We start from the raw sequence: 15,639 nt of genomic DNA, 5'->3' as shown, positions 1-15,639 counted from the left end.
TCTGAATTTGACTACATTTTGGATGCTTGCAGTATCGTATATGTTCAAATAAAAGTCGATTCAAATATGTCGAGACCCCCATTTTTCCCCCCAAAAAGGAGGAAAAAATGGTTGACTCGAATATAAGACAGGGGCTTAATATTTAAGTTCCAGGATCTGCACCGTGTCCCTTCCCTCACGTCCCTCCCTACCAGGTTCTACATTCAGCGCCCCCCCCCCCACAAAGGTTTGCACCCAGCCCCCTTCCCTCCCTGCCCTGCAAAGCTCTGCACTCAGTCCCATTCCCTGCCAGGCTCTATACCCTGTCCCACCTTCCTTCCCTGTACCTTCTTCCCATTAAAAAGAGCCAACCTCATCAGTGATGTCACAATGGCTTGATTGTCCCATATTCCCCTCTGCCCTCCAACCCAGCCAGCAGATTAACTCTTACCCATAACTAAAACCACCTGGTATTAGGCTGGGACAGGAGGGATCCCTCCCATCTCCTGCCATGGCCGACACTAATAATTACCACCCTCCCTCCTTCCCTCGCGTACCTTTTCTCTGGTGGTCCAGTGGTGTATCCCTCCTGCTGATTGCGAAGCAAGTAGCCAGCAACGCACCCGGGCCGACATGCAGGAGCGTGCTTTTCATGCTCCTGGACAGCCTTGCTCCGCTTCTTGATAGGCTGCTGCGAGAACCGGCAGGAGGGATACACCGCTGGACCACCAGGGAAAAGGTATGCGAAGGAGGGTGGGTGGTAATTATTAGTGTCGGCTGGGGCAGGAGACGGGAGGGGTCTCTCCTGTCCCGGCCTAAGGCAGGCCTGCAGGAAGTCCGGAAGGGTTTTGGGTGGTCACTGGGGGATGACCCGAATATAGGACGAGACTCCCATTTTTGGGTTATTTTTTGGCCCAAAAATCTCGTCCTATATTTGAGTATATACGGTATGTCCTCAGCATTCATTGACTTTAGGTATTAGATTAGAGGAAATCACTGTTTAATTTTGTTGTGTGCTTTTCTCAGATGAATCTCTGCAATAAACCAGTAAATAAAACAGCACCAGAAACAAAGGAAGACAGAACTCGTTGCGTGGAGCCATCTTCTTATTGCAGAACCAATGGCTGGAGCTGGCCTCCACACCCATTTCAGATCATTGCCTGGTTAATTTATTTCTTTTTCCTGGTTATTGGCTTGGGTATTCTGGTTCCTCTGCTCCCTCATCACTGGGTTCCTGCTGGGTACATTGTATCCTTTTTGTTGTATTGCATTTGCTTCAAACAATTCATGCCGATGTCATCTTTGGGCCAAGAGTCGGTTGCCACAATTTATGTTTTCCCAACTGCTCAAATCTTGATCTGCTATCTGAATGAATTAAAAAAGCAGGTCTTCAGTGTACCTTCATAAGCCAAACTGGGTAATCTTATAGATGTTAGAGAGAATTTCTGGATAATGTGGTTGCTGTATTATATCAATTCATTTGAATGTACATAAATGAACAATAAATAATTATATATTGTCACCGGGCGTGGCTTTGCCCAAGTGGGTCTGGCTAGTAATGCCTGGTGCACACAATGCTGATTGAGTGGAGTTCAGACTTGGAGTGGAAGATCAAAAGGCACAATTGAGTTTTAAGGTCTCATCAGGTATGAATAGTTTTTTTATTTGCAAAAAGATAGACAAAAACATTCCAAAAAGTGTAACAAATAATTTTAACCAAAAACTCAAATGCAAGTCTTTTCTTAAGACTGGATCAAATACTCAATATCTCAAAAACTTCAATGCTTTATCTGTGTTTCATGAGTTCACTACTACCAGTAGTATAGATTGTTAGATAGGTAACAGTATTTTTTTTGAATGTAAGATAGGAAAAAGGCTCTTTTTGCTACGATGCTGTAACAGTTGTTACATAATTTTCCCCTTGTGGCAGAATTGCAGCAGATTGCCTATCTGCTGTCATTGCTTTCCAGTGAGCCACATTTGCTGCTGTTGCTCCAGGCTACCAAGTCTAGCATCCTACTGCTATCTGCAAAACTGCTCTTTGTAGCTACAGGTACTTTGACCTGTACTGCTGCTTCTGTTCCATATCTATCAACAATTAGTATGGGCTGCATAAAAGCAGGAGAGGCAGTAACTAGAAAGAGGAAAATGCGGTTTGTGTTGCACTGTTTTGGAGTTCTGTGTATTTCTGTTTAGCTGGTAATGTAAACCACTTTGATTCTGTATCAATTAACATACTCTATAAAATCACTGCATAAATAAAGAATAAATACCCTGTTTCCCTGAAAATAAGCCCTATCTCCAAAATAAGCCCTAGTAAAGAAGTTAAGATTGACCCCTGAAGCCCCCCTACCCGACACTCCCTGACTCCATCCCTGACACCAGTGCTGCCTGATTTGCTGAAAAAAATCAGACTCGTCAATTCAGCAACCCCTTCTCCTGCTGCTTTAGAAGGCCTCGGAGCGGAGTTATGTCAGTCTCACGGTGGGAGGGTCGTTGAGGTTCTGCTGCACAAGGGGAAGAATGATACTGCACATGGGGGGGGGGAGAAAGGAAAGAAGAAGAATTGGGGTTGAGAAGAGGAAGGGAGAGATGATTGTTGTACATGAAAAAAATAAGACATCTCCGAAAATAAGCCCTAGTGTGTTTTTTGGACCCCAAATTAATATAAGACACTACCTTATTTTCAGGGAAACACAGTATGAACTTCAACAGTTCAAAAGTGAAAACCAAAATGGTTTCCAGTTCTGGCCACTTTGGCCTGTGCCTACCCTTAGACAGGTATTCAGTCCATGTTACATCCAACTGGGCAGCAAACCTTTCCCATTACACCATTCATTTAATCTCAAAATTTTCAATTTTTAGTTCTCTTTAGATGCAGTGCTTTGCCTGACTTGCCTCTCTGAGTTTTCTCTATATTAGCCAAACTCAGGGGCAAAGGGACCTCCTTCCACAATGACTGTTGGCTGTGGTCCCTCCCTAATTAGGACCCTAGCCAGGAACACTTTCAAAATTAATTGCACTGCTGTGCCATTACAGCTGATACAGCTTCCAAAGGGGGAAAAAACAACAACTTCCTTACTTCCTCTCCAATGGCTGAGAGTTCTAAGATGGTTCTGTTGTTCTAGTATACACGGTAGCACAAGTTTTATACCTTTTAAGCAGCTAACAACAGTCAGTTTGGCAAACTAACAAATAAAGCTTTTCTGCCAGATCCATAGGTACATTTAAATACCTGAATACAATTTGCTTTCTTTCAAGGTTTAGCACAGCCCTCATTTAAGCACAGTCAGTTTCCATTACATTCTCTACCTCCTCAGAATTAGCTTCCTCAAGCTCCATTAATTCTTGCCAAACAGTTTCAGTACTTTCAGATAATCAGTCATTTCAACATCAGGGTAATTATAGCCAAACTCTGAATAATGCTTGACCTGTCTTTTAGGCAGTGCTGGATTCTTCCTTTCTCTGGGACTATGCCACTCCAGTTCACACTCTTCTGTTTCACTGTTGTTGTTGCTGCTCTTACTGTTTCCTTCTGCCTACTTTTATTGGGGCTCAGATAATAAGGAACAGGTGTAGCTTGTTTCTTAATGAGATGCCTGCTACTCTGTGTTGTGTGCTGCCCCAATCTGGTCCCCCACTTGCTATCAGGTGTAACCTGCTTGGCAACACTCCTAGGAACTTTGACAACATGCTTATTAGTTCCTTCTGATTCAGGTTTACCAGGACTAGGGAAATATAAATGGGATACTGGTTGCTCAGTGTTGTGACCTTTATCTCTGCCAATGTGTGCTTCTACTTTATTTCTTGATCTGGGTTGAGGCATAGGTTCAAGCTGACTAGGAAATGATTTTATTTTTTCCTGCCTAACCCTAAGAACAGGTTTCTTTAGGCTGGCCTCACCAGGCACAAGGGCTTCCCTGTGACAAATTATAAGACATTTGCTTCAAAAACAGAATTCAAAACTTCATCTGTGTAATAAAAATTCAAAACCTCCCAGAGTAATTCTGTCAAAACAAGTTTAAATATTTTTTTTATTTATTGAACAAATATTAAATCCAAGGAACTCTTGTACAGAAATGCAGAAGAAATTACAATGATGAGAAAGGCAAGAAACACACAATGAAAAACAAATCTACTAGTTAGATGATGCCCAAAAGAAATCCCTACATAGAGAGAAAAAAAGTGGTAAGTGGCATTTCTACCTGATCCAAATTTCAATACAGTGATTCAAGCCTAGAAGAATTTAAGATAGGATGATACATCACTCTCCTACTACTAAAAAAGGCAGACATTTGAAGAAACTTGATTCAGGTAGTGCTCCAAGCCATACCAAGATAAACTCCTTCATCCTTTTAGTGTTCCTTAGTTAAGAACATAAGAAGTTGCCTCCGTTGAGGCAGACCATAGGTCCATCCTGCCCTGCGGTCCGCTCCCGCGGCGGCCCATCAAGCCCATTGCCTGAATAGTGGTCTATACCTATCTATACCCCTCAATCAGGAAAATTCTAAGTACATTCGCCAGAAGTAGGGTTACCAGATGTCCAAATTTCCCCGGACATGTCTTCTTTTTGAGGACTGTCGGGCATCCAGATGGATTTTTCAATTTGTCACTTTTGTCTGATTTTCACCATTTCGGGGGGGTAGCGGCAGTAGCCTGAAAAAGAAATCATCCCAGTCAGGGTTGGTGTCATGCTCCAGAGCTCCTACCTTTTCTGGCAGCCTTCCCATCTGGCCCTGACCCTTCCATCTGCCCCTGGCTGCACCCCATGCCACGTGGCCCTCTTTGGCGACTTGTCAGTGGCGGTGATCAAGATAGACTGCTGATGCTGGGGTCTTCCCTCTGCGAGTCTCATCTACTTTGTTTCAACTTCCTGTTTCTGCAAAGGCAGGACTCGCAGAGGGAAGGCCCCGACGTCTGAAGACTGTCTTGATTGCTGACGAGTTGCCAAATAGGGCAGGGGGTGTGGCAGGGTTAAGGTGAAAGTAGGATTCATGAGTGAGTGAGGAGAATGAGAGAAAGGGAGAGTGGAGGGAAACAAAAGGAAGTGGGGCTGGAGTGGAGGGAGAATGGAAAGATATTAGCTATAGGGAGGATACAGGGACAAAGGAAGAGTGGGGATAAGCTGAAAATGGAGACGGTGACATAGAGAAGAGAAGGGGCAAGCAGGAACTATAAGGATAGGGATATAGAGGGAAATGCTGAAAGGGGGGTAGATAGGAACATGGAGCAATGCTGAAAGGGAGGTCGATGGGTTTAGAGAGGGAGGCAATGCTGAAAGAGGCTAGATTGGTACACAGGGGGATAATACTGAAATGGAGGATATAGATGGGGCAGTGCTGAAAAGGAGGAGAGGAGACAGGGACACAGAGAGTGAGCAATGCTGAAAGGGGGCAATGCTGAAATAAAGGTGAAATGGAGAGAGAGAAGCAAAGCTGAAAAATGGGGGTGGGGGGTGGGAATAAGGACATTGAGAGTGCAGATGGTGAAAATAGGGGGAAGAAAAGGCCAGGGATTCTGGAAAAGAGGTGAGATAAGGACATTGGTGAGATGGGCACACAGAAGGGTGATGCTGGAAAAGAGGTGGAATGGTAAATGGCAGACACAGAAGGGATCAAGGAAAGATGAGGGCTCAGGCTGGATGGAATGGGGAGAAAGAGGGCCAAGCTATATGGAATGAATACAGAAAGAGGACAGACATTGGAAAGAATGAAGAGAAGATGAGGAAAGCAAAAACCCAGAGACAACCAAGGTAGCTAAAAGATTTAGCCGTGTTAATAAATATTTATAATTTGAAAATGGAAATTTTTTTATTAGACTAATTTTAATATATTTTTGACTAGCTTTAAGAGACCTAAACTCCTTCAGGTCAATAATATGACCTTGGCAACATTGGGGAGTAGATAATAAAATTGTAGTAAACTTTTTTCACTTTCACTTCAGTGCTTGAAGCAGTAAGATATCTGCATAGGAGCTCTGTAGTGTACATAGTGTGGCTATGACAAGTGTGGGAAATGGAGGCTGCAGGTGTCTCAGGTACTGTGTCTGTTGACAATCAGAGGTTGAAACTCTGTGTGACAGAAATCCACGGTGTGTTATGTGAAGCTTGTGGTGAGTTAACAGTGGACCATAGTACAGTTTCTCGGTGGGCAACTCGTTTTTGGAGTGGTCATGTGAGCATAGGTGATGATGCAAGACCAGGAAGGCAAAAATCAACAACCGATGAACAATGTGTGGAACTCGTGGCTGATGTTCTTGAGCAAGATCGTTGTTCAATATGCGAGGAACTTTCTGAAACCACAGGGATTCCACCGATATCAGTATACTGCAGAAATGCACAAAACCTGACCTTAGTTGCTCTTGGCTGGGCCACTTATTCTTCATGACAGCGCTTGCCTGTACACAGGGAATGTCGTCATTGAAAAACCACATGAATACAGCTGGGAGATGTTAACTCATGCTCTCTACAGTCCAGACATGAGTCCACCAGACTTCGACCTTTTTCTAAAGTTGAAACAACCTATGCATGGACATCGTTTTGCATCTCTGGAAGAGCTTTCTTCCACCATAACCCGGGTCATTTGGCAACTGAACGAAAACGGTGTCTTGGATGGAATAATGAAGTTTCCCGGATATCGGTCATTGCAAAGCAGGGAAACTATAATGAAAGATTGTAAAGAAATTCTTGGAAAAAAAAATAGTGTGCATTATTTATGAAATGACCCTTGTAGAACATATTAGTCTAATAACATGGTATCTTTATTTTCCATTTTTATTTTTTTTCTGTGTGGTGATTGGTAAAATTTGTCACTTTTTAAATTTACATCTGCTGTTTTTATATTTTGCACAATGGACCACTGGTCTGACCCAGCAGTGGCAATTCTTATGTTCTAATAGAGGACATGGCATCACTGTTTATGTGGTGCTGCATTCTATGCAGATTCAGGCTTCTTAGGATGCAGTTTCATTGTCTACATATTTTATTTTTAGTTTGCAGTTACACTCTCACCCAGTATAGAATAAGCATCTGTGTTCTGTGCATGTGAAAAAAAATGGGATCCGGAAGGTTCGCCCCCCACATTTCGCCCCCAGCAATTCGCCCCTCACAATTCGCCCCCGCACATTTCGCCCCCCGGATGTTTCGCCCCCACACATTTCGCCCCTGCACATTTCGCCCCCCGGATGTTTCGCCCCCACACATTTCGCCCCCGCACATTTCGCCCCTGAGCGTTGGATTATGACCCCCATCTTCAAGGTTTGTCTCAAGCGCCTCTTATTTGCTCTCCGCTCACCTCTCTTCCTTTCACTCCGAGGAGGTTGGGTGGAGCGAATGGTACGATCGGATGGGAAGGGAAGCAATGGTAACTGCACCAGGATCGAGAAAGGAACTGCAGCGCCGGCTTTCAACTTAAAATAAAAACATAAAAAATCCGGCTTTCAACTTAAAACAAAAACATAAAAAATCCAACTGCAGATCGGTGCTCTCACCCGACTCCCACTGCATGGTACCGTCTCCTCTCTCGAACTGCACCTTTCCACTCTTTTTTGGGGTCATTTCAGGCAGCCATGCAAACGTTGGAGCGCAACAGCAATTTCTTTTGTGGGACTCGGGTAAACTTTTCTCTTCATGCCCCCGGATTAAAATGATGAAAAAATAAAATAAAAAAAGTTAAAATGATTAAGTAGGTATTTTTTACCTGATTTTTGTCTGAGAAGTCACTGGTCCGCCGGGACCAAAACAGGATTTTTTACAGAATTTGAGAGGACCAAAATACATAATTTACTTTTTTTGCTTTATTTTATCATGTTAAAATGGTGATTTGTTTCAAAAATCGAAAATTTGGTGGAGATGTCTCCTTTATCCCCAGAGCGAAGTCATTGATTTCTGTGATGTTTATCATTTAATTTTTTTATTTTTTACTGTGCAAAACAAAACAGTCAAATAACAGTCAAATAACAAGTAAAATGAAATACAGTGATAAAGTGAACAAAAACTAACATGTCAAATGAAATAACAGTCCAATCACAACACAGTCAAATAACAAGTAAAATGAAGTGATAAAGTGAACAAAAACTAACCTGTCAAATGAAATAACAGTCCAAACACAACACAGTCAAATAACAAGTAAAATGAAGTGATAAAGTGAACAAAAACTAACATGTCAAATGAAATAACAGTCCAAACACAACACAGTCAAATAACAAGTAAAATGAAATACAGTGATAAAGTGAACCTAAAAGTCAGAAGCACGAACGTCAATCAAAATTCAAAATTGTATGCTATTCCTCTGAGATAGTCGATCAAATTTCGATTGCCCAAGTCCTCCACAATACGCCGAATCCTTGCAGAAATCGCTGCGTATTTCTTGTTTCGCGCATTGACAGGATTGCCGGCTATAATCTGCGTGATTTCAAAATTGTGAAGGCCTTGCTGTCTTTTCAAGCAGTTGATGAAGCGGTATATATTGGGGAAAATTGAGCCGCAGGTTTCTTGAAAGCTGCGATGCCAGCCCTCGACGTCATTGTTCGTCCGATGTTGGCCTTTCAACGTTCGTTGATGAACATTCCAAAACACAACTGGAAACAATGGATTCTGGCGTCCTCTTCGGTTCATTCGACCAATGTAGGTGTCCTCGAAATAGTTGGCAATGGGTACTGCTTCTTCTGGAAATTTGGGATCGTCCAGCAGCTCTTCAAATGATTGCACAACAATGGCCGGAGGCAGAAAAGCAAGAGCTGGTATCATGCGGATCCACTGGGCAAATTCGTGGTCATTTTGGTAGCGCACTTTCAATCCTTCATTCTGAACTCTTCGCCATATTGACTGCGACAAGTGGAAGAAGCAGCCTGTTTTCTCGATGTTAGGAAACTCGATTTCAAACGCTTGAATTGCAGCTTGTTCAAAATCGGTCATCAACTGCTGCGGTTGGAGACCTGGCTGCATATTCTTAAGCTGCTGCAGCATCTGTCGATAGGTTGTTCGGGTCTTGTTCGGCAACAGCGCGTACAATGCTGGAATGATGACACCACCGTGAACTGCATGAATCGTATAAAGCTGCTCGAACAAAGCTGGTGCAGTAGAAAACGTGCCATCAGCGAACCATTCACTGCTCTGTGCCAACGAGTGGAGATTATCCCTCGTTCCAAATATCAATATTCGGCTGGTTCCAGTCCCTGAATAAAAATAAAAATAATTTAGGCGGTGGATGGAGGAAATCCCTCAGTTGGGACGGGACATACATGGGCTTTTCAAAGTCCAAAAAAGGGTCAGAAATAGTCAGGGGTGCAGAAAAAACACCATTTTTCGACGAGCTCTATTCGCTGGCATCAAAAAATTCCGAAAGCCAAAAAAAATATTTTTTCTTCATTTTTTTGAGCTATTACGTTAATGGAATGTTTCACAAATTCTACTAAAATTCTACCAAAAATTGTACGAAGTAATTTAGTAAAATTAAATGTGGAAGATTATATAGCAACAATAATTCAAGAAAACGCTTAAAACGGCTTAGAAGACTCAGACATACTTGTTTGACCAATTCTAATAAATTAAGGAATTTTTGGCCATTTTATGTGCCACAAAGTGATATAAAATGCGAGCAAATAACGCCTACATGTACGAGTACATAATGCTAATAGCTTGAAGAGAAAAGTTTACCCGAGTCCCACAAAAGAAATTGCTGTTGGACGCCATTGATAATGATCTCCTGAAATTCTGGTGGGATGACGAGTTGATCAATGGTTTGAGGCAGCCGCGGCATACCCTCGACTTGTCTTGACGATCGAATTGATCTCTTTAGCGAATCTTTTCTAGGCAGAAGCGCTCCAACGTTTGCATGGCTGCCTGAAATGACCTCACTGAGAATCTGCTGTGGCGTCTCCTGTGTCGACCTTGCCCTGGAAGTAACTTCATTGATTAATCGAACTACTTCAGGCCTTGCTGCCTGTGCTGCATGATTATGTATATTTACGATTTTCACAACTTCGCCATCAATTCCTTCAGTCCAAACGCGTCCTTTACACCTTGACCGCTTTTCGCATACCCAAATAGCATGGCTGTCATCTGCTGTTCGTTTAGAGAATACATAAATATGATTTTCGTAAACTAGCTTCTTCTTGTCACGCTTTGAAAGAACAGAATCCATAAATAAACAAATCACTACACAGATCAGTTAATCAAGCGCCAATTCGGAAATCGAAAGGACTAAATGACCAAGAGGCAAGAACACGTTATATTTATAGAAGCGCTGGCGGTTAAGCTCTGTAGAATTTTGCAAAGTCATTGGCGCCAGATTGGCCGAATTTAGCACTGGCGACTATACATACATTTCGCCCCCGCACATTTCGCCCCTGAGCGTTTTCCCCTAGTATGTATGTATGTATGTAGTGTGACCCAAAATTATTTTAAATACTACTGCAAATAAAGCCGACTTTGTCGCATTTCCCAGCCAGGTTATAAAACACCATTTACTTTGAATTTGTAGCCTGCCGTCGTGTCGGCAAAGAAATCGCCTGCGAGAGTGATGTCAGCGCTTCTCTGCTTTCCCCCGGCTTAGACAACTGATCTCGTCACAAATGGAGTACTAGGGGAGTACTAGGGGAAAAACGCCGTCGTGTCAGCAAAGAAATCGCCTGCGAGAGGAATAGTCTGACACTTATCAGCGCGCTCCAGCGGGACCCAGGAGTGATTTCAGCGCTTCTCTGCTTTCCCCCGGCGCTCCAGCGGGACCCAGGAGTGATGTCAGCGCTTCTCTGCTTTCCCCCGGCTTAGACAACTGATCTCGTGACAAATGGAGTACTAGGGGAAAAACGCTCAGGGGCGAAATGTGCGGGGGCGAAATGTGTGGGGGCGAAACATCCGGGGGGCGAAATGTGCGGGGGCGAAACATACCTGGGGGCGAAATGTGGGGGGCGAAATGTGAGGGGCGAATTGCTGGGGGCGAAATGTGGGGGGCGAAACTTCCGCAAACCAAAAAAAATACATGCTTTTCTGTTAGCATTGACTGTGCAGAATCGATCTATACTAATCTGTCTTGTTCAGTTTTAAAATGGGTGTACTGATGTTCTAGTACAGTACTTACTACAAAGGTTAAAATGCTGTCATTTCCTAGGTGTGACTTGTGGATTATTATTAAAAATATTTTTTTCATATAGAGGAGAGGATGTTAAAAATGTATGACCCCGGGTGTCAAATAAGCTAGGTATGCCACTGACGGCTGGACTTGGAGTTCCAGACCCAATGCTGCAGCAGTCAGTGCTGACGGTTATCGCATATGCACAGCATGCACTAATAGAGGTCAGCTCAAGTCACATCGATCACCGTATCTTCTGGTGTGTGTTGTGCGGCAAGCCTCATTTCTCCTCTGATCTTTTGCATTGCACATAGCTGGCAGTCGCCAAGGCCCAAGTAAAGGAGGAAAGATTGAAGAGACTAGCCAGGATCTAGGAGGGACTTACTGCACAGACAGTGTTCAGCCTAAATTACCCCGAAGTTGGGACAAAATAAAATAATGCTCTCTGTCCTAAGATTAGAGGCAACCAAAAGGACGATGTATCAGGAAGTTCCTCCCAATTGTCTGTTCCCTGGGAAAGAGAAAAAGAAAAGGCTGCCAGGTCCTCAAAAAATAAACTCCAAATGGAACAGATGCTATGGATTTAATATAAGTAGAGGATTTTTCTTCTTTTTTTTGGTGGTGGTGGTGGAGTTGACAATCTGTAACTTGTGCTCTGCATGTGTTACTGAGACCTCTAAGGCAGTTTACTATATGTGACCATTTGCTGAATGTTTTTAAAAAGTTGGGAAGGAGAGGTACTATGGTCGGAAAAGAAAGCTAGTTTCCCTGGCTAGGATAACTAGAGTAAAGACTTGCCCACCAGAACGAAAAATGTAAACAATCACATTTCTTCTCATTTCGGGTGATCAAAGCAGCTAAGTTGGACAAACAACTTACCACTCTGTTATCTTCATCCACAGATTACAAAACCTTCAGGAAAGAAATTAAAACCATACTCTTCAAAAAACACGTTAAACCTATCCAGCACAACAATCCTAACCCAACATCCAACACTCTATAAACCCTTAGTACTCTCTAATTTTTCTAGTTACCAAACATTATCTAAAACCCATAATTCTCCCTTAAATTTTATCTCATCGTTTAATCTATTACTTCAAGTTGAAATGTAATTCTTGTTTTAGTTTGGATGTAATCCGCCTTGAACTGCAAGGTAATGGCGGAATAGAAATCACTAATGTAATGTAATATCTCACCCCCAACTTCAGGATCTTATAAAAACATAGAAAATGATGGCAGAAAAGGGCCACGGCCCTTCAAGTCTGCCCACTCTAATGACCCACCCCCCTAACTTCTTCCCCTAAGAGATCCCACATGCCTATCCCATTTTTTCTTAAAATCTGGCATGCTGCTGGCCTCAATTACCTGCAGTGGAAAATCATTCCAATGATCAACCACCCTTTCGGTGAAGAAATACTTCCTGGTGTTGCCATGAAATTTCCCGCCTCTGATTTTCAGCGGATGCCCACTTGTGGCCGTGGGTCCTTTAAGAAAAAAGATATCATCTTCCACCTCGATACGGCCCATGATATATTTGAACGTCTCAATCATGTCTCCCCTCTCTCTACGTTCCTCGAGTGAGTATAGCTACAATTTACTCAGCCTTTCCTCATACGGGAGATCCTTGAGTCCCGAGACCATCCTGGTGGCCATTCGCTGAACCGATTCAGCTCTCAGCACATCTTTTTGGTAATGTGGCCTCCAGAACTGTACACAATATTCCAGATGAGGTCTCACCATGGATCTGTACAACGGCATTATGACTTCGGGCTTCCGGCTGACGAAACTTCTACGGATACAACCCATTATTTGTCTAGCCTTGGATGAAGCTTACTCCACTTGATTGGCAGTTTTCATGTCTTCACTAATGATCACTCCTAAGTCTCATTCTGCAGTCCTAGCTAAGGTCTCACCATTTAGGGTATACGTTCTGCACGGATTTCTGCTGCCAAGGTGCATGACCTTACACTTTTTGGCATTGAAGCTTAGTTGCCAAGTCGAGGACCAGTGTTCCAGTAAGAGTAGGTCCCGCGTCATACTGTCGGACAATGTGCTTTTGCCTACTATGTTGCATAGTTTGTCGTCGTCGGCGAATAATGTTATTTTACCTTGAAGCCCCTGAGCCAGGTCTCTTATGAAAATGTTAAATAGGATCGGGCCCAAGACCGAGCCCTGCGGCACTCCACTGTTTCGGAGAGGGTACCGTCAACCACCACCCTCTGAAGTCTACCGCTTAGCCAGTCTTTGACCCATGCATTTAATGTTTCACCTAATCCCATCGAACTTATCTTGCTCTATAATCTGCGGTGTGGGACGCTATCAAAAGCTTTACTGAAGTCCAAGTACACGACGTCCAGGGACTCCCCCATATCCAGCTTTCTTGTTACCCAGTCAAAGAAGCTGATTAGATTGGATTGGCAGGACCTTCCCTTTGTAAATCCATGTTGATGGGGATCACGTAGACTTAGAATCCTTTAACTTCTATAAATACCATTGATCTGAATTTTTCTATTATGAACTCATCTTCCACCATTGAATAATGGTGGGGTTTGGCCATTTTACGAGGGAAGGCTCTCCTTTATATACCATATTCTGAGAGATTCTCATTATAAATTGTTAACGGATTTTACGCAACAATGGATGAAAGAACTTTCAACTGCAGATTATAATGTGGATTAGGTCAGATTTTGGTCCAAAACTAAGCGCCCCTCCTTGTCCTCAAGGATCTCATGCCAATTGGACCCCATTTCGCATGTGGAAAACAAAACTGAGATCAAATCCTACTTGCTGGCACTGCAATAATGACGAGGGCAACTTAGCCCATATGCTCTTCCACTGTGATAAGGTTAAACCTTTCTGATTTCAAATCTGGAAAACCATTAAGGATATTGCCAAATGTTCTGCAGAAATTTCTTTTGATGTTATAGTTCTCCGCTCACAACACCCCTGTTTTACTGATCTAGACTGTCCTCCTAAAGTGATAGACTTTCTGTTAGCTATTGGCATTTTGCAAGTTCTTAAAAATTGGAAATCAGCGCAATTGGTGGAACTCACTATGCCTTTATAAAAAAATATGAACAGGTGGTTAAAGGCAAAGGAAACAGCCTCCCACCAATTTCTCATCTTTGTTCACCCTGGGCATATCTGGATTATTATGTAAAAGAAAACCTCATTCCTTCCCCTTGATTTTCAGATATTTAATTTCTTCTCCCTTCTCATTCTCTTTCTAGATCCTTTAATACTCATGTTTTGATTTTAATGACATGAAGCATGTTAGAGAGATATTTGTTGCATTGTTTGGTGTTCAACGAATTGTGATTATGTTACTTTGAATGGTTTATAACTTTACTTAAAATTCAATAAAAATATATTTTAAAAATAAATAAATAAAACACTTATATTCCCAACAGAGAATCTGCCATTGTAATACAATTGGCTTCTTCAAGGGTTAGTGTTTCCTAAGTGTTCATTTTTATGATTCAAAATGATATATCCAAAACTGATATCCAGAATCTTGAGGACCTTAAATAACAAAACTAGGTTATTAAAATTATGGGGCTCATAATAATAATAAAAACAGTCCAAAAAGTGGCCTAAATCAGTACTTGGATGATCAAAAAGCCAGATCGTCCAAGTACCAATAATCAAAGCTGGTTTTAGATGTATCTAAAACCAGCTTAGACCTTTCCCCTGCCTCTAAATGCCTAGAGCGAAAAGAGGTGTTTTTAGAGGAGGGGAAAGGGCAGGAGGTGGGCTGACCTAGACTTAGTATAACAAAAAACTTGAGCAGTTGCCAAGTCGGAACTTATATGTTTTGACTTAGACCAAGTCAAAACAGGTATAAGTTCTGAAAAAGTTTCATTTGGTGTGCTCATGACTGCTGCCGGTGAGAGTGAACACCATTGTGAGATCAAAAGAGCTGTTTGAGGCCTTCGGAAAGAAGATTGTAGTAACTTATAAGTCTGGTAAGGGATTTATAAAAGATCTCAAAAGAATTTGACATTAGCCATTCCACGGTCTGGAAAATAGTATATAAGTGGAGGACTTTCCAAACAACTGCTAATATGCCCAGGACTGGCCGTCCAAGCAAGTTGAACCCCAGAGCAGACAACAAGATGCTAAAAGAGTTCTCCAAAAACCCTAAAATGTCATCACGGGACCTACAGCAGGCTTTTTCTACTGTTGATGTGAAAGTTCATGCCCTCTACAATCAGAAAGAGTCTGCACAAATTTAACTTGCATGGGAGGTGTGCAAGGAGGAAACATTTGCTCTCTAAGAGAAACATCAAGACCAGACTGAAGTTTGCCAGAATGTAGACAAACACCAGGACTTCTGGAATAGTGTTCTATGGACTGATGAGTCTAAAATTGAATTATTTGGACACCAGAAAAGAGGACATGTTTGGCATACACCAAATACAGCATTCCAGGAAAAGAACCTCATACTGACTGTTAAGCATGAAGGTGGAAGTGTCATGGTTTGGGGATGGTTTACTGCAACAGGACCTGGCTAGCTCACCATCATAGAATTCACCATGAATTCTACCGTGTATCAGAGGGTGCTGAGGAACATGTGATATCATCTGTAAGA

At 42.5% G+C, this 15,639-nt stretch overlaps 1 protein-coding gene across 7 annotated transcripts in view; it reads left to right on the top strand.

Moving 5' to 3' along the window:
• The window catches only part of LOC117359220 (probable palmitoyltransferase ZDHHC1), a 570,963-nt gene that overhangs the window by 102,763 nt on the left and 452,561 nt on the right, over window positions 1–15,639 (top strand). For all 7 annotated transcript variants that reach the window (XM_033941591.1, XM_033941593.1, XM_033941589.1 and 4 more), the window contains exon 2: window positions 1,006–1,227. In XM_033941591.1, coding sequence (XP_033797482.1) covers window positions 1,006–1,227 — 222 coding nt within the window. The remainder of the gene's footprint in view (window positions 1–1,005; window positions 1,228–15,639) is intronic.

Source organism: Geotrypetes seraphini, chromosome 4 (assembly GCF_902459505.1).
Source record: "Geotrypetes seraphini chromosome 4, aGeoSer1.1, whole genome shotgun sequence".
Classification (NCBI taxonomy): Eukaryota; Metazoa; Chordata; class Amphibia; order Gymnophiona; family Dermophiidae; genus Geotrypetes; species Geotrypetes seraphini.
The sequence above is the reverse complement of the archived record's forward strand: the minus strand, read 5'-3'. Positions and strand labels throughout refer to the sequence as shown.